General features: G+C 45.4%; 1 protein-coding gene across 2 annotated transcripts; it reads right to left on the minus strand.

Moving 5' to 3' along the window:
- Positions 1–7,716: 7,716 nt before the first annotated feature.
- Positions 7,717–27,638, minus strand: UBE2V1 (ubiquitin conjugating enzyme E2 V1). 2 transcript variants are annotated; one of them, XM_050907069.1, is made up of 4 exons: positions 27,605–27,638; positions 15,323–15,471; positions 11,847–11,972; positions 7,717–11,454 (listed from the first exon to the last, which is right to left on the minus strand). In XM_050907069.1, the coding sequence occupies exons 1-4, from the start codon at positions 27,618–27,620 to the stop codon at positions 11,308–11,310; spliced, it is 438 nt and encodes a 145-aa protein (XP_050763026.1). In that variant the 5' UTR covers positions 27,621–27,638; the 3' UTR covers positions 7,717–11,307. The 2 variants fall into 2 exon arrangements, with proteins under 2 accessions (XP_050763026.1, XP_050763025.1); XM_050907068.1 differs by having other exon boundaries at positions 27,599–27,636.
- Positions 27,639–27,846: the final 208 nt, after the last annotated feature.

The raw sequence follows: 27,846 nt of genomic DNA on the forward strand, positions 1-27,846 counted from the left end.
TTTTTCTTGGCAAACGACGACTCCCTCGAAGTTGTTAAACCATTGAAAATAGCTAATAAGGTTTTACTTAATTAAACGGTGCGAGGCCTCACAATGCCGATCGTCACTTTTTCCCTTCGCATTACACCGCTGCAACATCCCAGATGGGAATTACCCGGCCCCTGCTCAGGATGGGGAGTGCGCTGAGGAGGGCTGTGGAGGCACGAATAAATAATAATAATAAAAAAATATCTTTACCTACCCCCTTGTCTTTCCTTTGCTTAAATCAGGTCATGTCTGGAAGACAAAAACACTGCTTGGAAGTCAGGTTTTGGAGTGATACAAAGGGGAGTCTTGTCTGAAAAGACTGGCTGGGAGTCAAAGCGGTGAAGCGATTGCTGTCCGGGGCTGTTTGCACAGCAGCGACTCCGAAATCGTATTTCACTGCAGCAGCAGAGAGTCTTCATCGGGTTTCTCCAGATTTCGGCTTGGGTCTATTTCTCGCTGCAAGGTTATTAAAAACACTTGAACCTGAAACAGTCTCATTGTGTCCACACGTTTGCTATTTATTATTATAAACAAGGGTGTCAGGGCCATTAAAAATAAATCGAAATGGGTAAAAAATGACCAAGAAATACAAGGAAACGGAATGATTGAAAACACCCATCCCAGCATCCAGGGCGGACAATTCCCGCTCGCAGGAATGCCTTCTGTGCCAGAGAGAGGGAAAATAACTTCTCATTTTTCTTTTCAACCAAACTGCATCCTTTTCCCAGCCGGGGATGCTGAGCTGCAGAGAATGGAAAGAGGAACAGATCCAACTCCCAGCCCCAGATCCGACCGCTCCTGGATGCCGACCGGGATTAGTGCCGGCACACGTTCGCTCCCACCAAGGGATGCGAGCGTGGCGTCTCACAGGCACATCACCCACTGTGAACCGGCCGGCCACCAAGCAAAAGCCAGCACATTTCATGAGCCCACGAGGGTGTCTGAAAACCCCACCGGCTCGTCAGAGCCAGGCGAGCGGTTTCTGCAGCAAAGCTCTGCAGCAGGGGTTTGGCTGAGCAAGAAACGATGGGTGAAAACACCACCAGAAACCCATTGCCACCTTTCAAAGGGTTCCTGGGGCAGCACCTCCATGCCCCCGTGGCAGAGCAGCCCTGGGAGCAGCTCCCAAGGTGCTGACTTTCCTTCTCCTCCTGGCAGAAGGCAGGGCCGGGATGCACAGAGGGGATTGGCACTGGGGTGCAGGATTACAGAGGATGCACAGGGAACGACATTAAAGAACAAAAGCCCCAAAAAATGTGGTTACAACTGAACTGTGGGAGCTGCAGACAGAGACAGGGGTCCAGCTGGTGCAGCAGCAGGCACACCCGGGGGTTAAATGGTTGGTAACGGGCCGCTTCATTACACTGCTCTGTTCAGAGCATCTCGATTACTCGACATTCTTAAAAATCTTTAAAAAACAAACACAGAAGCTGCATTCTGCTCTCGTTCACACCAGGACACGTCAAAAATATAGGTGTTATTGTACACAAATGCTAAAAAACTGTGCTTGTGGAATTAAAAGTTAGAATTGTTCCCAAAAGCGAGACCTCTCGGCTCCCACATGGGAGGACACAAAGTGCGAGTTACAGTGAAGCATCTGGTAAGTTCAGGCTCGCCTGCACACAGGGGTGGGCAACTTTTCACCCGCTGCCAGACGGGGTGGGTTGGCCCAGAGCACCCCTTGGCTCTGGCAGCCTGTGCCACCCCTTGCACCCGCCCCCCCTTGGCATCCCTGCAGCAGAGCCTGCCCGGGGGCTGGAGGCGGGCTCCCACCCGCTCCTTCACATCACCCTTCTTGGAGGAAGAGCTCCAAAGTGGCTAAAAAGCAGTCAGTCAGCCCATCGCCCACCCTCTTCTGCCTTTCACTGCAAGTTATTGCCGAGAGCATTAATGGTCTGGAGGAGAGAGGCACCACTCAGCGGGGGGTAGGGACACCCCAAAGCAGAGTCCCCCCATTAGTAACGGCAGGGGCTGACGAGCCAGGTTTCAGTCCAGTGCCTTGCCGATGGTGGGACAGCTGAGACTCTCAGGCAAGAAACAGCACGAGCCGGGGCACATTATCTCAGCACTGCTGCTTCTACCAGCGGATCTGATAATGTCATTAAAAACATCGCTTGATGATTTCTCCCTTCCATAAACCCAGGGCAGTTCATACCCACCACAACAGCCACCCTCATCCTCTATTAATGAACTCCGGTAGCCACTCTCCTGTCTCCAGACCAACACCAGAATCGCACTACTCCATGCCACGGAGTCCACCTCAAACATGGTTGTACTCAAGCGTTTGACTTCTACTGATGACAAAGAGAAACGATTCAGCAATGGGGCACGTATGGCAGCAGGAACAGAGCGCCTGGTGCAGGAGCTCTCTGCCCCGTTGAACGTCACTGCTGTAAAGTGAGTTGAGGATCTTTTTAGAAGCAGCAGGTCAATTTGTCTGGATCACGTCTCCTTCAGGTGGTCTCCATGAAGAAAAACGGGATGGTCTTTGCAAGGAGTAACAAATCCACACCTTGACGCTGGCTGAATACTTGTTAATAAGAAAGAGGGTGCTGAAAACCCATTTCCACACTGCTGCTTCCCAGGATACAGGAGAGATGCATGCTTTCACCAAGGCAACAACAGGAATCTTTGCTTTGTCAGCGTTGATTTCATTACTTTGCAGGTTTCACCCAATTTGACTCTACAGTCCACCTTGTTTCGTTTCCCTTCTAACTAGCATATGCAACTGTCATAGTTGCATTGCATCAAGCCAGTGGAGACATACAGCAAAGCAATCCTGCAAATGATGCTCCGAGGGGGATGCAGCGAAGTGTGCACCAGCGGCGAGGGGACCACAGCCGGCAGCAGTGAGCAGTGCCCAGGCGGCACCCACGGCCCCGGCTGGGCAGAGCCCACACACATGCCCGCGCCCCACAGCTCAGGCCAGCGTCACATCATGAATGCTGAATGAACTCATGCATTTTGCCCTTAGACAGGCCACCACTGTGTTCCGCTTACTTCGGCAATCTCTGGTTGAGGTGAAGTGCTGCACAAGAAGAGATAAAGGATGCCCCCAGCTCAGATGCGCTGCCAGCAGACAGACCGAAGGACGCGGGCACACGGACGTACGCTTCTCGGCCAAACGAGGTAACCTCCTGTGGCACAAATCCCCCCGTCTGCCCGTTCCTCAGCTGCGTCCCAGCACAGTCCTCGTGCCTCCGACCCCATGATGCTGCCCGGCTCGGGGCTGCACATGTCTCACACTTTAACACAAGGCACAGAAGGAGCTGGCTTGTAGGCAGGTCATGAACAATGTGGGAATGGAGAGGGGGAAAAAAACAACACAAAAAGCCCGGAGTAGAAATAGCAATCTCTGGTCTTAGATTCTCACTTAGGAGCTGCATGATTGTGGGTCATACAATAAAAGCCTCACGTGGGGCTTATCAGAGTCATTCGAGCCCAAACCCTGAAAAATTATAGGTTATAACGGCACATTTCTGCCTTATAAAATTTCATCACTTGTAAACAGAGATAACTGATCTAAACCACAGCATGCGAACTGATGGGACACCACCTTACTCTGAGAAGCTGGTTTAAAAGTCTTATTTCCCAAAGATTATTATTATTATTATTATTATTACAAGCAATTTTACACCCCAAGTAGGAATGCCATGAGGCTATCAGATGGATGGATTCAACCTGTGGATCACGCACAGGCTGTGCCAACAACCCGAAACCTGGCAGAGAGAGGCAAGACTGTGCCTCCCCGGGCAGGAGCAGAGGGCACTGAACGGAGCAGCCGATGGAAGCGCTGCCTTCCCGAGGGGAACGCATTTTGTTCATTAAGAGCCCTCTTCCCCCACTGCTCTGCAGCAACAGGGAGGATTTTGATGAGCAAGAACCAAAGGCTGCCCTGGCCTTCTCAGGTTTGGATTTTTTTGGCTGTCAGTAAATGAAATTATGGCCCCCAATTTCAGGAGCTCCTGTTCAGCGCCCAATACAGCAAACATCTCCCATGGTGATATTTTCAGCTCGTTCAACCAGAGCGATAAATAAGCTATGTGTTTTGGGGGTTCGTTATTTCAGTGAGCGTTTGGCCAGGCTGACTGTCCCCAGTGAAGCTGCCAAGTGCTGGATGAAGACACCACCTTACACCAACCCTTCCAGCCTAAACGCCGGAATTATTTTTGTTAAATCCAGCCTAAATACCTGAATTATTTTTGTTAAATCCTCCCTTTTTGCCCATGCCCTTAACACCTGTAGCTTTCAAACCTTTCATAAGAAAAAACACCTCCATAAGTTGAACTCCCACGCTGCATCTCACGCCGAGCAGCTCCGGCAGCAACCCCAGGTAACAGGCAATTGGGAGCAGGGTCTGTTCGGGGAAGCAGAGCCACCACAAGACAGGCGAGCACGACGCCCTCCCCACGCACGCCCTCCCCATGCTGCTGCGGCAGCAGCTCACGCCGATGAGTAACCCAGGCAGACCCGTGACGTCTTCTCAGGTTGTGATACAGCAACTTAAAAGGAAGGAGACCGAGGTCAACTGCTGCACTCGCTGCAGGCACCAGCCCCGCGATGCAAACTCATCCCCTGGGACCCGGCCCCAGTACACTCTCGTCTGTGGAACAGCATCTGCCTCCACAAATAAATATCCTGCACCTCCAGCGGGACCTAGTTTTGGCGTAAAATGCTATTCAGTTTAGGGCTAGAGCAGGCCAGGTCTTGGAGAACCGAAGCACTAAAAGCCGCTGAAAATGACGGAGAGTGTTAGAAGGGTCTTGTTTCACGCCAGTAGGAGACCAGAGAGGGTCATTTCTCATCACTCATGTTCAAACACCAAAGCTCATGGGTGGCATTAGGAATATTTCAGGAGAAGAACCACACATCAAAAACTCATTCTGTTTTTTTTAATACACGTAATAATTAAAAACATGGCTCTACATGCTGGATTTAATGAGATCCCCCCCTTCCGGCAGGCTGCACAAGCCAAAACCAAGCTTAAAACGAGTGGACAGTGAGCCTTCAGAAGAAGGGACGCTGAAAGCGTTTTTGTTGTACTTGCGGGGCGAGGGAAGGGGAAGGGACCCAGGACCCGGGACTGTGTTTTGCTGGGAAGCATGACGACATCCAGGGAAGGAAGGGAACGCTCTCAGCCTTCTGGCCTAAATTATCTGCTAACACAAATAATCAAATTCCAGGGACCACACTGCTCTGGCGCCACTAAAACAAGGGGGAGGCCTGGCCCCAGCGCTGCACGAGCAGGTGGCAGCCCGCGTCTGACCCGCTCAGGATATTCAAGTGTGATATACAAAATACTGATGCTCTCTAAGGAAGCCAGCATCGCTCACAGTATCGTGGGAAGTTTTTAATGGCTCGCTCAAGGCAAGGCCTCTAAAATGTTTATATTAATATTTACATGTTGGATAGCCACTCATTTCGTCTCAGCTGGAAACCAGTCCAAACAGCTGAGAAACATCTGGCCGCTAACCTTGGACAACATCTAATCTGGTAGCCCAGGGATTTAAGAGGTTTCTTTGGAGGGACAGAAGTTTGGCAGATACCTTACCGAGATCTCTGTTCTGCTACAGTTGTTTCTCAAGTCCCACTCACCGCTCCGGGATGACACATACAGCCGGTGTACATCCCGATCCCATTTACACAGCATCCGAGTCTCAATGATTGCAAAAAGCTGTAATGAGATATTAGTCCTAATTTCCAGGAATACTCCTGAAGGTGTGTGACTGCGTGTGCTCCCCCCGCTGCGAGGGGAGAGAAAGCAGCTGTATGCCAGCTCACAAACCACCCCTCGCTCCATCACCCTGCCCTAGTCTGCGTGTGCGCAGGATCAGTCCTGCCAGCCCTCCAGCCTCCCCTCTGCTCTATCTTCCCTCTGCCTGGACTTACTACCAACAAACAAGCACATATCTGCCCCAGAAAGCCTCCAGCACAAGGCAAACAAAAATCCTGTTCTCTGTAGATCTGGAGACCATTATCAGGCCAATGATGAACACGTGTTTTAAAGCAGCTCTATAAAAAGAGCGAGTAGAAGGGAAAATGGACTCATCATGTCTGATGAAGATGGCTCAAAAGTTTGCTTCCTTTTTCTTTCCAAAACTCCTGCTTGGGCTTTTTTTCCCAAAAGAAACTTCAGCTTTGGCTATCCTGAAACATTCTTTGGTGAGTGGAGAGCTAATGAAGTAAGACCACATAACAGAATAGATGTTGAGCAATAGAGAGGGGGAAGGGACTTACAGACAAACCATTTGACATTTACTCTCCCCTCCCCATCAAGGTACCGCAGGGCTTTCTAGACATGTCAGGGCAAAGCCACCAACAACCTGGTTCAAGAGGCAGAAAATTAGGACAGGATCCACATTTCTGAAAACCCTTTGTAAGCTTTATTTAAAAGGAGATAAGGATGAAAAAAGCGACAAGATGCGTGACAGATATAAAATGATGAGAATCTAGCTTATCTCTTTTATCTTCCACGTCATCTTCTGCTCCTTGCTTTTTTGTTACAAAAATGTGGGAGACATGGGGGAAAAAGTAAAGGCACAAGCACCAAGGACGTAGCACCAAGAAGGGAGGACTAGGAAGAAGATGCTCAATAAAGGCTAAAAAAGTCTCTTTCCTAGCACAGGCTGAGCGTGCTGGCTCTGCTCCAACAAAGCACTTAAGCATGCGCCTAACTTAAATCTGACTTCACTGGGGCTCTTCACAGGCTTAAAAGTTAAACACATTCTCCAGCAATCTGCTACAGCAAGACCAGAGAAAATTAGAAGCTATTAAGGGACCTGAATCGTGGTCAACAGCAAGGTTAGCATGCTTTTGGAAAGCACCCTAGCCAAAGATTAATGCAATATGGCAATTTCCACTGACTTAGGAAAACTCTAAGCCATCAGAAAAAGCTTCTTAAATATAAAATAACATGTAAAAAAATTTAGATATTAAGAATATCACTATCAAATTCTTTTCACCTTCTTTCAGCTCAAGGTAGGCAGAGGTTGAAGCAGACACATATTTACAGGTATGTGCAGAACTGGAACTCCCTTGTTTCAGTGTAAGCTGGTGCCAGCTTGAAAAAAATATTGAATTCACTGTGCTTTTTCTTGATGTAGGAAACACTGTCCTGTAGGTAAAGTACCGACCTCAAATGCCTAACGGCCAATTCCCACAAACAGCAAGGTAAGCCACAAATAGCTCCTACAATTCTGGCAAGACACTACAAAGGCTGGTATTTGGCAAAGGAGTAAGAGCATGTCCCACTGCATATCTCTGTCGGGTTTGTTTCCCTCGTTAAAACTGGCATAACTTAACACTGTTCCTCTACATCGCATCTGCCTGGTAGTGCCACGGGGAACTCCGGTATCAGGGCTCTGAAGCAGCGCTAAGATAAAGCATTCAGAGCAGCCCGTCCCTCGGTCAGACTGTTTGCCCGAGACCGATGGGCACGGCCGCACTCACCGGCTGCTTTTCCTGCTCCGAGTCCTTGTACGACTCTAGGGTGAACCACAGACGGCACTGGCGTCTCATAGAGCAGCTGATGACACTTTCTGGCTTAAAAATTCTTACTCTAATGATAGTGGAAAAAACCTTAAATTTTAAATCCAAAGCACTGCAAGAAGTTGTAAGAGTAAAGAAAAGGCATATTTAAGCATATACTCCCTACATACACACACAGAGCTTAATTACAACAAAGCAAGAAGCAAACAACAATTAGTCTTTATTAACAATTAAAATCTCACTGCAGTGCTGGTTTTCCCCCTAGCAAGTTAATGCCTGTACAGTGAGAAAGTCATGATAAACAGGCTTTTAAAATTGAAATTGATTCAGGATAAATATGAAAAGCGGTTCCCACAAGAGGACTTAACAGTTGAACTGAGCAGCATTTGCACCTTACTCAGACCCAAGCCTTGTAAAGCTTGCTAGCTCCCTCTACCGCCTTCACCCTACGAGCCGAGCCAAAAGCTCGCTCCACACCCACGGAGAGCACTGGCAGGTGAGGGGTTTTTACTGGAAGTGGCCAGCACGTTTGGTACAAGGATGGCTCACAGACCCTCTGCAGGAAGCCGTAAGGGGCAGCCGCATGGCGATCTCCTGCTCAAACCCATCTCCTCCCTGAGCACTGCTTCAGCCACCTCCAGCAGCACTGCTCCAAGGAACAGCACTTATTTTATGGCCAGTCCACTTATTTTATTTATTATCCCTTCATATCTTTCTCTTAAGAGACACTGGTTCAGGACATAAACTGAGGGTCAGCAGGGATCAACTAAACACTTTGCCTTTACATTGCCAGAGTTAGGATAAATACAGATAAGACATGGTTTCATTTCCCCACCTCATTTTTGAAGCACAAACAAGCAACCAGGTGGTGGGACAACCGGTCTCTTCCACTACGTAGTTTGTAGGTTGCATACACTGACAAAGCTACAACATGTAGATTCAATGGCAGCTGACTCTTAGGGCGTTATTTTTCCATACCACTCCCACTTGGTCGAGAGCGGAACAGCAGTGCATTGGAGCGCTGACGTGTTCAAAGAGTGCAACTCCTAGGTGAGAAAATTTATAGTGAACCCCTTCTTTTTTTTAAAGCACCACCCAACTTCGTATGGCAAATGTTGTTAACACATGGCTCTTGCCAGCACAGCTCCCAGCGGAGCATGGCCCAGGTCAGGGTGGAATGCTCTAGCCCGTACAACTTGCAAAGCAAACCAGTTTCAAGGTTTTAAAATCGTTACTTGAAGTACGAAGGTTGGGGGAGGCCCCAAACATGCACCAACCATATCCTCCCGAACAGGGCAAGGGCACTCTTACAAGAGCTCTGAAAAACAGAGATAATCAAGCAGCACGCTATAATTATCAAGCATTGTTCCAATTCCCATTAACGTCTTTAGATACCAAGCTATTTAAATAAACACACACACACGATGCTGACAAAGTATTCGTCGCATTGTCTTCACAGATACCCTCCGAGCTACCAAAGGATTGAGTAGTATTCCAGGCTAGAAGCCAGCAGCAAGTTTCACAAAGTTTCACAAAAGGTCATTCCCTTTTTCATTCCAAACCCAGGAAGAACCTTGTTTCACCACAACACTGAAGTGAATGCACAACGAGTACCTTCGGGCAATCCTCTGAAGTGGAGACACTTTACACTTGGAAAAGGCCAAAATTTCACAGCCTCGTTTTTATCCAGATTTGGAGAGAAGGTCAGCTTTTCACACTCCACTATTTGAGGGAAAACAGGTAAAATTTCAGGTTGTGAAGTTCTGCTTGAACTTGACAGACAGTGTAACGTGCAACTGTATGGATCTGATTTCCTCAGGACTACAGCACATAAAGGTCATTGCAATGACAGAGCACCTTCAGACAGCACAGGTATCTAGAAATTCGTTTCAGCGGTTCCTTAGGATCATGTAACGTTACCAACTGCCAAGTCTATGGGAGTCTGAGGTTTAAACTAAAACTAAAGATTCTCTGTGGCACAGCAGCAGCAGCTGGATAAAGACAATTGCCTTTCGCCACCAGTTTACATACTGTTAACTAAACGTGATCTGTAGGAAGATACTTCCAACAAATCAAGAATTCCATAAGGGATCAAAAATCTAAACATAAATACAATTAAAGCCTTCTAATATTAATGCACACTTTTTATTATATTAAAATCAGGCAATGGTCTGATACAATAAAAAGGCTGCTTATGGAATACTGTTATGTTAAACTTTAATTACAGAGGATGTTAAATCCTTACAACTAATATCTTCCTCAAAAGAGTTAATGGAAACATCAAATGTTCATTGACTTGATAGCTGCTGCTTTAAAATGTGTTTATTTTTACTTTTTTCTTTTTTTTTCTTTTTTTTTTTTTTCTTTTTTTACACAAACACTGAATTTTTCATAAAACTTAGGACACACTAGGTTGGTTGTATGTAAGCTTGCATCCACATTTCAGCAGTTAGTGGTCCGAAACAGTAAACCAGAAAAGGCAGTGATTTGCCAGGATGCAAAGCCAATAAAGGTCCTTAATCTGCTGTATGCACCACTTCCCCAAAATCTTCACTGAAGAGATTTCTCTTCTAAGACTTACAGAATCCTAATAAAATCTACTACACTGATTTGATTTGTCTGTAGTCGTCACATCTTTAGAAGGGCCAAACGTAAGTGCAACATTTCGTTAGTTAACATTCTCGGGTCAATCCAAAGCACCAAAATACAACTATTTGAGCTGGAGTGTGTGTTCAGAATCTCTGTGTGCAGTTTCCCCATTACGGTTTGGCAGCAGAAGATTTCGGCAATCCTGGTAAATTACTGCTCTTTTCACCACGTCAAAAGCCTATCTAATAACATCAGCCGTGGCCAGCTTGGCGGTGTGGCAGCAGTGCTGGAGGGACAGGGAAAATCCAAATTTGCGAGCAGAATAGATACTCTTGTTTCCCAGGCTGGTGAAGACTAAATTTGTTGCAAAACCAAAGTGATAAGCAGGAGGGAACAGGTCAAGTTATTGCCCCAACGCTTACCCCTGCTGGCCAGGGGTGAGAAGAGTCACAAAGAGGGGCAAAAAGAAAGCAGCACCCCCACTAAAAAGAGGGGAAGAGGGAGGAGATTAAAAGAACCCTGAATCCCTCACCCAAAGCCCACGTCACTGGTGAGGGGGACCAGGAAGAGAAATACAATCTATGCCTTGGCCAAAGGGAAGAAGGAAAGCTTGCCCCAGATTATCAGGGCATTTAAAAAAAATAATAAAAAACCAAAAACGACCACAGTCACATTCAGCCTTTACTAGAGATAGCACAAAGGGAGGGATGACTGAGGTTAGCACACATCCCCATTAGTAGTCCATAAAGCCCAGTGCAGTACTGGAAGCAAAAACCTTTGTGTCTACTCTAATAAATAGCCCTGAGCTTCGACTCTATTGCAAAAGACAGAAAAAGAAAAAAAAAAAACAAAACTCAGGCCAGACACACAGCAAGGTGATTGTGGGATGTATGCTTTCACAGTTAAGTTAGATGTGCCACACTGGTCTTGACAGTAATAAATTTAAATAGACTTTTCCTGATACCAGAAGTTCAGCTATGTGGACAGTGGTTACACGACAGGATTATTTGTTATAGCACAACTTATATTTCAAATGAAAAAAAATTAGTATCATTTACAGTATCTCAAGAAAAACTTCCTTTGAATGGGAACTTCCTTTCCAGTATTTTGAGGTCTACAAGATGCATCTAGAAAATTTACTACTGTGGAAAATGAAGACAGCTTAAGTTGAATAAGGGGGGCATGTTTTGTTTTTTTTTTTAATTAATTGCTGTAACATTGTCCTTCAGGTGGCTGAGGAAGTTTCATATTTTCTTTAGACATCATTAGACGCCGAAGCTCTTGCAGAACAACTTTGATACTATAAGAATTCTGCCATTTTGCTAGGACTGATATGGCTCTGGGGTCCACCTAAAATAGACAAAAACACCATTCCTGTCAGAATCAATATGTTTGATATACTTAACTCCCCCCCACACCCTCCAACTAAAGATCCTATAAGAAATCTGAGTGGGAGAAACCAAAGAAAGCAAAAGCAAGCAAGTGGTTTCCTAAAAGCATAATAAATCCCCACATGATGCAACTATTTGTGCGTTGCAAAAGGGCAGGAAAAGTCAATTCTACGTTTTGATTTCAGAACATACTTGACTCATACACTTCCCTTCTATCTCCCTTTCCTTCTACTCAAAGAAAATGACACCAGCAAGCAATAAGTAGTTAAGCAAGTTGCAAGTATAAACAAAGCATTAATTCGAAGCTGCACATGAAAACCACGTTAAAATGAATAAAAACCAAAGACTTACCACTCCATTAGAACTATTTACTCCATTCATATTAATTTTTGTTACAAATCTTACAAATGGAGGTGCTTCTGGATACTTAGGCCCACATTCTATTTTAAGGCTGTATATTCTGTTCTCATAAATTGTCTGAGGGGAAAAGAAAGGGGGGAACAATTACATCAGGCAGTTCAATAAGCGTTTGGTTAAAACAGTGGTTACTTTAGGGACATGTAAACTACCAAACATAAGGGCAGCCACTTATATACTATGCTGGCTACCTCTGTTTTGGGTTCATTTGATAATACTCAGAGTATCAAACGTTACCTCTTCAGGGTAATAAATTCTACTGGTCTTTTAAGCATCAAATCTTCATATAAGAAATGAAACTGGCATTGCTTTCCATTCACCAACTAAAATGATTTTTTTAATCAACCAATCTTTATAAAGCAGCTTTGTTTTATCAGTTTACTAATCAGACACACTACCTTGAAATTGAAACCACAGCTTTAGCTTAGGCAACTATCTAAAGTCAGCCTGTCCTAGAACTGCACTTGAAAAATATTCTTTGGTCATAAACCAATGTGCCAGTTCTCAGAAGGGGAACGCTCCAAGATTCAACCCATTGCAAAGTACATCCTGATCCCAAACAGCATTATCACTTTGTCTCCACCGCAGTAACACTCTGTTATACTTAACAGCTAATAGAAATCCCGGATCATGAGTTTTTAACCAACCAATCAATGGGTATAGAAGAGAGACAAATGTAACAAGGCTACGTTGATTCTTCAGTATTTAAAATTAATTAAAAGAAACAACAACAGTTAATGTTATTCTGCATTCTGAGAATAACTGTTTTTGACGTGCTGATCTGATGCAGCCTGGCACAGAGCTCCAGCTAAGCTGGGCAATGCAGGCAGCTGGCAGAAGTATACAACAGGAACAGCAGCATCATGGGGAAGTTTAGGCAGACAAGCTCTCCAGATTTAGAGCTTCTGACACAATTTCCTGCACCCTCAACATTGCAATGAACATTGAACTCACAAGGCAGCAACCATGAGCAAAAATCCAGGCGAATGTGCGAGCGCAGAAGCCCAGAAGCAGCCAGCAGCTCCTGCTCACCTGTGGCAGCAGAGCACCACGGCTCCACCAGGATCTTAAGAACAGTTGCCCGATGTACAAAACCTTCTCAATATAAAACCCCGCGCAATCCCTTTCAAGGGCCTGTTATGCCCCTGAACATCTTAATATTTCATGCAAACCACTACCAAAAATCTAAGAACTGACTTCCTGATTCAGCTGCTTCTCATCTGTGCAAATGACGTGGCTTTAAACCATCCTGCAGCCACCCGTGGCGGGACCAGCACCTGGGCAGTGCTGGCTGCCAGTTGCACCTCTCGGTCGCTCCTGCAGCGCCTCGGCCAGACAGCCTTTCAGATGCCCAGCCAGGGCAGTGACAAACTGAATGCTGTCACAAAGTTTTGGGGAAAAAAAAAGTCACGCGTCAGCTCTGCGCGGCCTGCCCAGGTCTCCTGACCGAGTCCCTGAGCACGCCTTGTGCACAGAGCAATTAACAGCCCAGAGGTTCGTGCAGGTTTTTAGGGTCTTTGCAAATAACTGCACCACATTAAGACTAGTGAATGGAAAGCCTTGACCGCTCACTTGTCTATAGCCAATATAAAATACGTGCAGATAAAGCTGAAGTTTTGACAGTGCCACTGTTTTTAAATAGCTTGTATAAACAAGATGAATCACTGGCTGCGAAACCATCCGCACAAAGTCTGGGAAGGAGAAGCATGCTTCCATGTATGGTAGCAGGGACACTCGGAGCAGCAGCACATATGTAACTCTGCACCACCGTTCATTTTTCCCTCTAGGATGCCCAATATAAGATTCTTCCACCTGCTACAAGTGTGACTGCTTTCTACCCAGAAGGAAATAGGATTTTAACTTTTTTTTTTTTTCAGAGCCAGTATTCCCACATCCTATTAAGAAAAAAAAATGGTAATAATAAAACTGAGTATGAACAGTGCTAAAAACAGGACAGCCACTTAGCAAACAAGAATGACTGAAAGTTCCCAGAATCTCTCTCAACTTGGACACTTTTGGGAAAAAAAAAAAATCTATATTCATAAGTGTATCAGAAAGACAAAAGAGGCACAGCTGAATCATCTTCTGTGACAGTCCTCTAGCCTTGGTTAGCAGTATGACATGAACTACAAATTTCTATCACTGCTGACAAGTCAGCACATGCCTGTTTGCACATTTCAGTTTCTATTTAATTTTCTAAATTAGATTTCAAGGTTGCTTAAATTTTCCATAAAGTGCATGCACACAGTGAGCCTTCTTCAGTCTTAATGCAGGCTCATTAACACTCTCCTAATGTTCTAAAATAAAATGCTGTTCTAGAAAATGATTGGGCCATATCGTAAACAAATGAAATGATCATGAATGGGGAGATGTTAACAATGGCAGACAAAAAGTAAACACCACTTCTGGATGAGACAGAAAATACTGCGCATGTAATGCCATTATAATATAAATTCTTGTACAACCTCATCGTATATCAGAAAAGGCAACTGACAGAATGGAAACACATAGGGCAGTAGCATGATTAAAGGTCTGTAAAGGTTTCCATATAATAGATTGGGAACACTGGAATTATTGAGAAGTGATACTGAGACCAGATACAGAAGACAACATCTACTATTGCAGGAAGGAGAATCAACTACTTGCACTGCATGGTAAGGATATTAAGGAAAGAGAACAGAGATACACAGTGAAACTGGAGACAACAGACAAGTTTTGTTGTTAGAATACATGCATACATACAATGCACAATTACATCCTCAAGTTCACTACCAGAGTGGAGACCCACAGTTTAGTAGGGCTTGGGGGGAGAAGAGAGAGAGAACACAACAATACTACCACAAAGACCAGTAGCATTATAAGAAGCTACTTTGGGAGAGAACATTTAGAGAAGAAATTGAATTCATTAAAATTTGAGTTTCCTGAGTTAGCTGAAACTCTACAAGAGCAAGTCAGTACTGCTGCAATAAAAACCAACCCATAAACTCAACAAGAAGCAGCAGAAAGACTAGCAGTACTGAACAAAACATCCACGTTTTACCTACATTAGCTCCATATGTAAAATCACTAGCCGAAGGATTTTAAACCTTGCTGTATTCAAGAGTACAGGATACTAGAATCCTGGAATCTCAAAAGTTATGTCTTAATGAATCTGTAAATATAAAGCAGACATGTAACAGAACTAACCAGAGAAAGGCACTAAAAATATTCCAAATTATAAGCAAAAAAGACATATAGATACATGAAACCCATTATTATTCGGAACTTGAACCTTCAACATAAATCACTTGCTAAAGTGTTTTTTCACTCATTTGTGTTTTGTTTGTTTTCTACTTCAGTGGTTACGTTACAAGAAAAGGGGGAAAAAAAAAAAGTAACAGTACTATTTTAATATTTAAGTGGATACTTACTCTTGGAGGCCCAATAATCATTCCTGTCCATCTTGTAAGTGTCATATCTTCATCATCTTCAAGGCCCCAGCTAACTGTTCCATCACCTACTCCTTTCTGACCTTCTTCAAGTTCTTCCAACAGACGAAAATTACGAGGAACTTTTACTCCTGAAAACAACCAGAAAAATATTTTGAGTTGAGAAATCTAGTAAAGAAATAAAGCTAGAGTAATTTCATTGATACTTTTTGGTCATTCTACAGAAAACATTTTGGGTAAAAACACAAAAATATCACTATTTTTTGAATGATGATATTTCAACACTATGAAAAAGATATCCCCATATTTAGCTTGGATTTTACAAGCAAAATCAAGGTATCCATAATTAAACACGCTAGAAGGCTGACAGGCCAGGCATTAGGGCAGGCAGTACAATGAAAGGAAATCTCTGTCCATTCAGAGATACACCCGGTATTATGGAGCTCTAATTAGCACCTGTCTATATGATTTATAGTATAAAAATTTAGAAGATTCTACAAAATGACACCATGAGAGGCTTGACATCACTCAACTCAGAGCTTTTAAAAAATACCATTCAAAGCAAATGAAACTCTTTCATAACATTAGTAGGTTAATCTGAAGTTAATTTAAGTGGGCTTTGTCAGCAGCAATAGCATCCTTTGTACTTATGACCTCCACCACCAAGGAATTTCAGCACTTCTAAATTGCTGGCACATGTATCCTCAAAACACACAGCAAACCAGGGCAATTTTCTTATCCCCACGTGCTGGTTTTGGCTGGGACAGAATTAATTTTCTTCACAGTAGCTAGTATGGGGCTATGTTTTGGATTTGTGCTGAAAACAGTGTTGATAACACAGGGATGTTTTAGTTACTGCTGAGCAGTGCTTACACAGAGTCAAGGCCGCCTCTGCTCCTCACCCCACCCCACCAGCGAGGAGGCTGGGGGAGCACAAGAAGTTGGGAGGGGACACAGCCGGGACAGCTGACCCCAACTGACCAAAGGGGTATTCCATACCATAGAACGTCATGCTCAGCATATAAAGCTGGGGGAAGAAGAAGGAAGGGGGGGCACATTCAGAGTGATGGCGTTTGTCTTCCCAAGTAACCATTACGTGTGACGGAGCCCTGCTTTCCTGGAGATGGCTGAACACCTGCCTGCCGATGGGAAGTGGGGAATGAATTCCTTGGTTTGCTTTGCTTGTGCACACGGCTTTCGCTTTACCTATTAAACTGTCTTTATCTCAACCCATGAGTTTTCTCACTTTTTGATTCTCTCCCCCATCCCACCGGGGGGGGAGTGAGCAAGCAGCTGTGTGGTGCTTAGCTGCCAACTGAGGTTAAACCATGACACCCCATTACATTAATGGAAAAAAAATGGCATAGAGAGTTTAGGTGACATATCCAAGGTCACACACTAAGTCCATAGCGAAGGAGGATCTTGAACCTAGGCCACAGGGGACTTAGTTACTCATTCTTCTTCAAGGTATCCATTCCTCAGTCATCACAAAACACAAATGCACTCTAGGTCACCACTTCTCCTTTGTATTGAGTTTGCATGGCAAGGCTTTGGTACCAGGGGGGCTACAGGGGTGGCTTCTGTGACAAGCTGCTAGAGGCTTCCCCCATGTCTGATAAAGCCAATGCCAGCTGGCTCCAAGTCGGACCCACCACTGGCCAAGGCCGAGCCCATCAGCGATAGTGGTAGCGCCTCTGGGATAGCATATTTAAGAAAGGGGAAAAAGTTACTGTGCAGCAGCAATTGCAGCTGGAGAGAGGAGTGAGAAGATGTGAGAGAAACAACTCTGCAGACACCAAGGTCAGTGAAGAAGGAGGGAGAGGAGGTGCTCCAGGCACCAGAGCAGAGATTCCCCTGCAGCCCATGGGGAAGACCATGGCGAGGCAGGCTGTCCCCCTGCAGCCCATGGAGGTCCACGGGGGAGCAGATATCCACCTGCAGCCCGTGGAGGACCCCACGCCGGAGCAGGGGGATGCCCGAAGGAGGCTGTGACCCCATGGGAAGCCCACGCTGGAGCAGGCTCCTGGCAGGACCTGTGGCCCCGTGGAGAGAGGAGCCCACGCTGGAGCAGGTTTGCTGGCAGGGCTTGTGACCCCGCGGGGGACCCACGCTGGACCAGTCTGTTCCTGAAGGACTGCACCCTGTGGAAGGGACCCACGCTGGAGCAGTTCGTGGAGGGCTGCAGCCTGTGGGAAGGACTCACGTTGGAGAAGTTTGTGGAGGACTGTCTCCCGTGGGAGGGACCCCACGCTGGAGCAGGGGAAGAGTGTGAGGAGTCCTCCCCCTGCGGAGGAAGGAGCGGCAGAAACAACGTGTGATGAACTGACCGCAACCCCCATTCCCCGTCCCCCTGCACTGCTCAGAGCGGGAGGAGGTAGAGAATTCAGGAGTAAAGTTAAGCCCAGGAAGAAGGGAGGGGTGGGGGGAAGGTGTTTTAAGATTTAGTTTTTACTTTCTCATTACCCTACTCTGATTTGATTACCGGTAATCGGTGAGTGATCTTTCCCTGTCGTTATCTCGACCCATGAGCCTTTTGTCGTATTTCTTCTCCCCTGTCCAGTTGAGGAGGGAAGTGATAAGAGCGGCTTTGGTGGGCACCTGGCATCCAGCCAAGGTCAACCCACCACATCCTTCCAGGTACCTGTGTGAAGCACGTCCCTCTCCAACAGCAGCAAAATTATTGCCAGGATATATTTAATACAGTTATCTTCACCTGACATACACAAAGGTTGGATTTGGGGTTGAGAGTTTCCCCCCTCCAATAGTACAAAGTTAACTATTCACCAGCACCTAAGAACAGAAAATCATAATTAATCCCTTCTTCACTGTCACTTACTTAGTGCAGCAGAAGGAGAGCGGGAAACCAGCCTTTCAGTGTATAAAGTGAACGCAGCAAACTTCTTGGTCAGAAGCCAGTGCTTCCAGCATGGCCAGGGCACCGAACTCTGAGGATGTCAGAAAGGGACCAAGGGCTTTGAAAATCATCTCTGTAGCTGCTTGGCAATGTGGGAAATACAGAGGATCTAAGGCATTGTGAAATGTAGCAGTGCTTAAAATCTCTTTTAAACACATTAATGACCTAAAGAAATTAAACATCAGTGATGATTTTGCTGCTGAATCAGAGTTGCCCAAATTTCATTCACTACAAAGCAAGCGTAAAAGAAACCAAAAAGAGCAAATTACTGAAGGAATTAGTTTGTTGGCCAGTTTGATACACATCTAATATAATCGTGTTTAAGAATATTCTGGGGAAACATGATTCAATAACACAGCTGTAGCAACAGTATGAAGAGAAACCCAGAATGAGAAAAGCGGCGTCAGAAGACACCAGACCTGCACTGGCTATACCAAACCACACGTATGGGGGCTGCTGAGCACGACTCAAATACAACTCCATGCCAAATCTACATCTTCAACTCCCAGCGAGACCATGCTGTTACCATGGCTGCTGAGTAATACAAATCTTTGGCTGCGAAAGGAAATGAGTCAGTTGGGGCCAGTGAAGCCATCGCCGTAAGATTAACCAAGCCCCAAACCCTTAGTGGTAACAGGACCTCTTGGGGACCACTGTCACTTCCCCTGCATGAAAAACTCCAGCGTTTCCCCTCCCAGTAAGTGTTAAAAGTATGTATCTTGTGTACCTCGGGCATATGAAGGTTCAAGTATGCAGTTCATACCTGAATCATGACAGATTAGCCACCCCATTTTTAATTATATTCCCAATGCTCTCCATACTGTAGTTAGGGGAGTCAGAGAAGAGAGCAGTCTAGCTCCAACGCCAGGGGATAAGAGAGCTGGGGGACAAGAGAAACAGATGGAGTATGAGTTGAAGGACAAAGTGCCACCTTTACTTAAACACACACTACCTATTTCACTATTTTTGCTGCAGCGGATGCACGGGAGAGCTGGTGATGGGGAATGACTCACGGCTGTGCGACGCCTGAAGCCGCTGTCTGCGCTTCAGCCCTGCCTGCTGGTGCCCTGGGAAAGCAGGGAAGAAGGACAAACAAAAAGACAAACAAAAGGTCCTTCTGGAGGGTGAACTCCACCCTTCGGTCTGACACAGCAGCTCTCTGATAATGCAGGTGATGCCACAAAGGAAACCGTCCGCAGCTATTATTAGAAACCCAACCTGAGCCTCTCCCCGCTTACAGAAGCAATAAGCTGAAGCCAGCGGAAGACCTGCCTCGAATGTGTTGCGTTGCCAAAAAATACTCTCTTCTGGACCACAACATTGCGATGCTTAACAAGCATCATCTCAGTCTCTGTACTTCAGTACTTGGTAATACCACTTCATATTTGTCAGTGGTGTGAAGATAATTTACTGATACTTACTTAGACCAAAACAAATAACCCAGAAGGAATCAGCTTTATGGTAAGCAGACACAGGCCACACACCAAAGAAGGAAACCAAACATATTGCCTGTCTACCCTTCCTCTGAGCATCACACACCCTGTTCACCGAGTGAGGCAGGAATCCCGCATGAAGAAAATGAAGTGATCATGTAATTAAAACTTACATCATCACGTATATATTTGAGGAGGCCACAACCAAGGCTGAAAGGCAGCCTTAATTCTGACATTTGCTAACCAGAGTTAGGTTTGGCTTTACAACCTTACAGGAAGAGAAGGCAACTTTATTTCTGAGCTCTCCCCAGATACAGCTGCTCTGATTCAGCATGAATCAGAGCCATAAAAGAGTCACACAGGATTTTAGAGTTCTCTGACAAGTCTGAGGTCTACAGAGAGCTAGCCGGTCATATCATGCACTGGCTCCTATCACACAGAAAAAGATAACATAAATGATTATTAATTCCACAGCAATTGCTCACTTGGAGCACTACAGGAGCATCAGTGGCAAAGGGAGGTGCAAAAAGTGAAGTACATATATTCGAGTTTTTATGCACTTCACAGAAAATAAAATGATCATGGGAGATGATTGGTGACTTTACAACAAACCACCCTGTCCAACAGCATTGTTGCCTTCTAAAAATGTTTTCTCCCTATGCTAAAGCTCAGAGGTGTAACATGGAAGACCAGCACCTCAGCCACTACAGAAGGCAAGTTCAGAGTCATATCAAAGATGGTAATTCAGCTCCCTCCCTGACATGTTCTCAGGAGATTAAACAGGAAGAAAAACACACATATACGTATGAAAGACTATGGCCATATGTTCATAAATGCTTTAAATAATTTCTAAATAACCTGCTCTTAAGCAAGGCAGAATAAAAGACCAGATTCACGCTTCTGGTCAGCCTGGAAAGATGCACGAAGCCATTAAGCCAACCCCATCTCCTCTTCATTTGCAATGGCCTGGAGCACTCATGGTCAGCTACCACATCCTGCTGGGACCCGAACCTCAGAAACCACACAAACTTTATCACTTGTGGTCGTACACAAACATCTCCTCATCATGTTTGCTGTCCACCAAGGTTCCTAGAAGGTGATCCGATCTGTTCTAGGCATACACAGTATTTGCCAAATAACTTCCATGGCTACCCCATGGCAGATTCAGAGTTAGGAGATGTCCTGCGCCAGCTGACACAACCATGAGTCAACTGCACGTCGTCCTCCCACCTCCCAATAAATACCTTGCATAATCTTTTCAGTGTAGCAATGGAGACTTTCAAGGCAGTAACCAAACCAACCTGTTTTTCTAAGAGTCCTTCATTTAACACAAGAAAACCTAAATAAAGTAAGAGGCAATTAAAAAGTAATCAGGTTGTCGAAAGTACTTTGTTATGCATTTTAATTTAGCCGTCACTATGGTTCAAGAAGACTCTCAAATAGCAGCTTAATTTGATACAAAAATACAATAATATTTAGACAATTGCCTCACTTGCAGCTTGCCTGACCGCACAGAAATACTTCCAGAAACGGAACTGAAAAAACATTTCAGAGCAAAAGGAGATATTTACTATTAATCGCAACAGCAAACCTATGAAAGCTAAATTATAACTGTACTGACAAGGTAAGATTTCCATTGACACAGGTTTCTACAGTCTTTCTAAAAGTTCACCTTTTAGTAAACATGCATTTGTGAAGCCTCAACCCCACACACTAGTTCAGCAGTTACAAAAAGTTCATGAAATATTTTTATGGCAAACTAGAGAACAAAACTAAACCACAGAGTTTTCCAGAAAGTCAGCATGTGTACCTTACAGAATCTGAAGCTGCAGTTAAGAAGCTGCTAGGTTTTTGGTGACATCCTGTTCAGCCTTCAAACAGAATCAGGACCTTCTGTTTTCCTTGTCCAAAATTTCACCTAATACCAGTGCAGCCAGGCAGACCGGTACTCAGGAGCCTTCGCTACCACGGCACCTCACAACCCAGCTGTTTTCTACGCAATGAGTTGCAAGACTGAGAGACAGCAAGCTGAAATGAGGACAAAAGGAGTTTGACCGTGTCTGGTCAGAATCTCACTAAGGAAAGTTCTGCACTAGGAAAGAACAGAATTATTCCTTGAACAGTTAAATGCCAACTTGGACTTTTAAAGACCTTAAAGCACTCTCAGATTTACTTTATATCACAGCACTACCAAAGATACAACTGAATGTGTCTTATGATAGTTTTAACAGTGATCTTACCAGTCTGAGATTTTTCTCATCTTAAATCTACATTCATGTGAAGTACATGGTATGTTTTTAACAAGTTAAAAACAACACTTTCTGACAGACTATACTTTTTAATCTTTTAATTTTCCCCAGTTATATAGCGGAAGCAATTCCAAATTCAGAAACCTTATCAAGCTGAAAACAGCACAGTGAAACCAGTGAAACAAGGTGGACAATATGCCTTTGAGAGTAGATCCTCTTCTTGAATCTTTTTCATCAATGTCAGTAGAACAAAATATACACCTCTCACAAAAACTTCAAGAATACATTTCGCTTTCCTTTCTAAAGTGAAATCACATTACAAGCATTTCTCTTCAGGATTAAAGCACAAATATACCACACAGAACATCTCAGCAAGGCACACAAAAAATGCGCTTCACTTGTTAGGGGCTCTAAAAAGAGGAACCGTATTTTTCCTGAAGGTTTCTTGACATCTTCACCGATAACAGGCAACTTATCAAATGGGCCTTTCAGGCCAATTTTAACTCTGCTTTCTGTACTAGTTCCTCATTTATAGTAACTCAAGTGAACTGAAATCCAATAGCTTTAAACACCTCTGTTGCTTAATATGTTAAAGCCCCTTCTGTTGCTCATTTTTGTGTATTTGATATTCAGCCTTAATTACATCTTTTCCAATATATTTCTCATCTCTTTGCAGAGATTGCAACTATTGAAAATTTGATAGCTTGCCCTTGCAGCACTGCAATTGTAAAAAAATAAGTAAATCATTCCTTTTCACAATGGTATATAACGTTTCTGAAGTGATGGAATATTTAAAGTGAATAAAAGGCTTTCAGCAACTGTCACAAAAACTTTCAGGAGACGGGAACTTTAGATTTCTTGCATCGTCTTTATAGTCATGATTTCCACTCTGATAATGCAGACAGGTACTGCGATGTTTTGCAGATCCAAAACAACGTCCTGAGCACTTGAAACAATCTGAAGTGTCTTCTGTTCTGTGTAAGCTAGAGCGCTGGTTCTGTCTTTCAATACTTCAAGAACGTTACTAGGAAAGAGATCACTTTAAAACATTTGTCTGAGGCAGACTGGCAGTATCATTGAGGTCTGAAGCCAAATAAAGCTTTCCAGCAGCAGAAGAGTTAAAATCAGATGCATTCTGCGGCTTGTATCACAGCTGAAAAGCAAAACATTACCAGCTCATCTAGAAGTTACTCTAGAAAATAAGTCACCCTGAACTAGCATCCTGGACAAAATCTTTACACTAAACCTCACCAGAGAAAAACCCACCATTTCCTCTTTGCATTGTGAAAAGAAACGGCTGTTACTGACCGAAGGCTGAGCGCTCTCCACCAGCTGCCTCTTCTACCCACAAAGGATCACTAGGTTTTCTTAAATTCACACCACCCACCACAAGGTGAATGCACAAGTAGGTTCACCGATTTTAAGATAAGCTTTGAAGAGCAAGATGCCACACTGACAGACTAAGGCAAAGTTACCTGTTCAGTACAGGACTCCAGTTGTAACACCAGAGCTGACAAGCACAGGCAGGGAGCGGGAGAGGCAGGATGCACGCCGCCCCGGGCTTTGCTTCTGGGCCAGGCCCAGGTCAGACTTGGGAGGAAAGTGCACAAACTAGTCAGTAGGTGGAAACAGAGTAATTTCATCTGGACTTGCAATAGTTAAAAAACACCCTTACGACCTGAAAATCCCAACCTTCATACACCTTACAAAATTTGTCAGTATTATATCTTCTATGATCCTTACCTACTTACATATTTAATACCCTAATGGATAATTTTAAGTTCTCGGCCATAATGGCATTTTTTCAAATATATTATGTAATTTATATCATTATACGTGAAAAGATTCCACTAAGTATCTTCTTGTAAGAGTTTTGAACTATTTACCTTTTTATTTAATCTACTGCATCCTTCCATTACAATACACAAAGAAGCTCTGCAATCAACTCCTTTAGCACCTGCTATTTCATGTGCTCTTATAGTCCATCTTATTTAACAAGGCATAATTTATCTTCCCATTTTCTCTTCAATTACTTTTTCCTTACCCTTGAGTATTTTACTTACAGACTTAAAAAGTACGTGGTGGCTGGCAATATTTATTTTGAGATAACAATGACATTGTATGCAGTGCACTCCAAAGGAGACATCACGGTCCATTTGCAGAGGCAGGGTACACCTTCTATATCCTTCAATACACTGTTTCCTCTTCATTGTAATGTCGCATTTGCTTTTCACAAGCATAACTTTGAGTTTACAGTGATGTTATGGGTCCCCCAACAATTACAAATATATACTTTAAATATACCGTACTAAATCTGATCTGTGCTCTTCCCTCTGTTAGGAGTATTAAGCCACACGTACGCCTAATGAATTGTCCTTTTGGAGTTCTTCACATTCCTCTGACTTTGAATAACTTAAATCTGGGCAAATCATTTTAATACTCAGTTCTTCCACGCTGCTCATAAACACAGTGTCTACCACAGCCCTGCAACAGACCCCCTAAATGGACCCATGAGAGAAAAGTGGGTTAAATGAGGTCGTTAAACTTTTCCCAGGATTAAAGTTAGAGAAACAGGATTCCATAGGGCAATATGGTCAGGTTTTGACCCATTATAATACCAGAGTCTGCAGGACCGCGACGTGGAGCAAGCTCCTATAGTCTAACTGCAACACAGACTCCACGCAGCCCAACTTCCCTGCATGGCCACAGAGTACGTGAGCCTCTGAGGAACCCCTGACTTCTCGGCTAGGTACCTGAGCCAGCCGAGCGTTCCTGCATGACATTTCAGTCTGAAGGATGGACAGACATACGCTTACAGTCTGAGTGTACTCTCCTAGGAAGAGCCTTATTAGAACGATTAAAGTCAACCCTTTCTTTTTATTCATATATTAATTGTGTGTGGGGGAACCCACATCATCAGCAACACAGTATTCTCCTCTATATAAGTGATACTGGTGGACCTCACATCATAACATTTCTTCCAGGAGAGGGTTGGTTTTTTCCCTGTTAATTATTTCTACCTGTTTATTAGATACAAATATAAGGCTTACCTGTCTAATTCCCAAGACCAGCCCTATGACTTTTTTAAGTTACAGGGACATTTGCTACCATTTCTTCCTCTGGGTCAGTAGCTGCTTTTAAAGAAAGACTGAGTATTTTTCATCCTCAGTGTCTGTTTAAGCTCCTTTGCTGAACCACTATAAACTCAGGATATCAAAGATATTCAAGTGTTTTATAAACAAATATGAATACATTAAGATTCCATGAAACAAGTATTAGAAAAATCTGTTTTACATATGAGTAAAGATACTACTAAGCTACTTGCCCAAAGCCCCACAGCGAATCAATCGTAGTGGAGAACAAGAAGGCGTCACTTCCAGGCTCTATTTGTATGGGCTAGGCAATGCCTTCAGTGCAGTGTCAAGAAGGAACCACACAAACTGCATTGCAGTGCCACCACCACTATCAGTAACTGGACACTGTGTTGTTCTCTTTATCAGGAGAGGAAAATCTCCATCCTTTACTAACACAACAAGAAAACGCAGACCACTGCTGGTAGGGCAGCCTATGATTTACAGTCGGACAAAGCTCTGAGGCTCCCATCGATGTAAGCTGCTGGTCTGTATCTGCAGGTTCTCCCACACTGAATTTAGGGTTTACTGCAAAAGTTCAGTGTTACTGCAACATGTGTGTATAAGTCACACACTGATTTTTTTCTTCTTTTTTTTTTCTCCCCCCAGAAGCAGTTAAACACACAGGATCTCATGAGTAGCTGAAGTGCAGTGCTCGTCAAATGCCCACATTGTAGACACAAGAAACTGATGCCCCTACTCACATCTACCTGGCTGCGTATTGCTTCACACTGCCAGCACTGAAGAAACAAGACAGCTTTCAGAAATCCATGAAATAATAGGAAGCAATCCAAAAGACACAATGTGGCTAGCAGATGATGGTTAACGACGGCTTATCACAAAGCCTGTTTGCTGCAAAAGGAAAGCTGTGCAGTAGGACTAGCTTTGGACTTTATCACCGCAGTCCAAGTCCCTTTCCACACATACCCCTCCGTGACCACCCAGACAATTAATTCACAAAGCTGCACTGGCTTAAAAAGAAAAATATTTGCCTTGTTCTTCCAGCCAAATACAAAATGAAAAGTCAGCAGCTTGAAAGGATTATTGAGAAAGTATGGTAGCCAGAATAATGTGACATTAAGAGGGGAAGAAGGTTCCACTACATTTTTTGTGTATTTTAATCAAGTGTTTCAACACCTCACAATCACGTATGTTCAAACACAGATCTGTGAAACATAATTCTCAGGACTGCATCCACTGCATTTTAAAAGTGTTTTTATAAACTTCATTACTATGAATTATCTGCATTGTGATGGTTATTCTTAAAAGTTGAAAGTGGTCATTGATAGAGACCTATCCGTACAAAAAGAATTCCAAAATATTTTTGTTATGTCTTCAAGGGCAGTCTTCTGGTGATCTCATATTTAAACTTCAAAGGAAGCAATTTGAAAACAAGTACTAGAGTGGCACATTTGAAACCCTACATGGACTTATGAAAACAGGAAAATGAAACTGGTTAAACAGAAGTGAAACTAATTTATTCGATCTGTTGAAGTTCATTGGAGGATGTCAGCAGAAAAAAAAAAACATTCAAAATCTAGCTGCAGTATTTTTGTTTAATGTGTAATGATAAATGCAAACACAGGATTTGTTTAACTACTCAAAGCAGGTGAGGAGCAATTTTAAAGGGGAAAAAAACCATACCGACTTCTTGAAGCATACACGTCCTGACAAGGAAGTTACATCCTTCTGATGTAACAGCAAGATATTATTAGTGAAAAAGATTTTTAAAGCAGCTAATTTCCCCCATGTAACTCCAGTCGTGGCTCAGCGACTACTAAGACCAGAGAACCGAGGGTCAGCTCCGACCACGCAGCACTCGCCAGAAGAGGAGCACGTTAAGAAAAACGCCTGCACGGCGGCTCTGGGAGGACAGGCACAAGCCGCCGCGCGGGGTGCGCTCAGGCGGCTGTCAGCGGCCGGGACGTCCTCGCCCCAGCTCCGTACCTCAGGACCGAGTCAAGGGCCGCGGGCCCGGCCGGCCCCGGGCAGGGGGTCCCAGCCCCGGCAGCCCGGCCCAGCGCGCCGCCCCGGCCAGCGCCAGCGCCGCTTCCCGGTGCCAGCTCGCAGAGAGCCGGGGCAGGCTTCCCGCAGGGCCCGGGCTGGCTCCACTCGCCCCTCCCGGCCCCGGACTCGCCCCGCTGGGGCCGCTCCCACCGCGAGGCCTCGGCAGCCCCCGGGGAGGCGCCGGCCGGGCCCGCCCGGGAGCCGCGGCGAAGGAGCGGGGACCGGCTCCACCGCCACCTCTGGCCGGGCACCGGGCCCCCCTCCGGACCGCGCCCCTCGGGCCGGCACCGCTGCCGCCGCTCCCTTCCCCGCGGCCGCCGCCGCCGCCCTCGCCCCTCCGCCGGGCGCCTCCCGGCCTAGCGCCCGCCGCCGCCCCTCCAGCCCCGACACACCCAGCCGGGCCTCCCGGCCGCCGCCCGCCCGCCGCGCCGCCGCCCGCGGGGGCCGTGGCTGCCCCGCGGCGAGGAGCGGCCCCGCCCGGCCCCCCCCGGCCCGCGGCCCCGCCGACTCCGGCGCCCGCTCACCCGCACCCGTGGTGGCCGCCATCTTGCGCCGCTGCCGCTGGAGCCCCGCCCCCTCCCACACGTCAACGCAACGCGGGAAGTGCGGCTCCGAAGGCGCGGCGCGGGCGGGCGCGCTAAGGGGAGGCCGCGGCGGGGCGGGGCGGCTGCACAGAGAGCTCTATGGTGCACGCAGGGCGCCTCCGGAGCGCCGTCGCGCGGGCGGGCTGCCCGGGAGGGGCGGAGCCCCGGGGGGGGTCGGACCGGGGCTG

The sequence above is a fragment of the Gymnogyps californianus genome, chromosome 17 (assembly GCF_018139145.2).
Source record: "Gymnogyps californianus isolate 813 chromosome 17, ASM1813914v2, whole genome shotgun sequence".
NCBI lineage: Eukaryota > Metazoa > Chordata > Aves > Accipitriformes > Cathartidae > Gymnogyps > Gymnogyps californianus.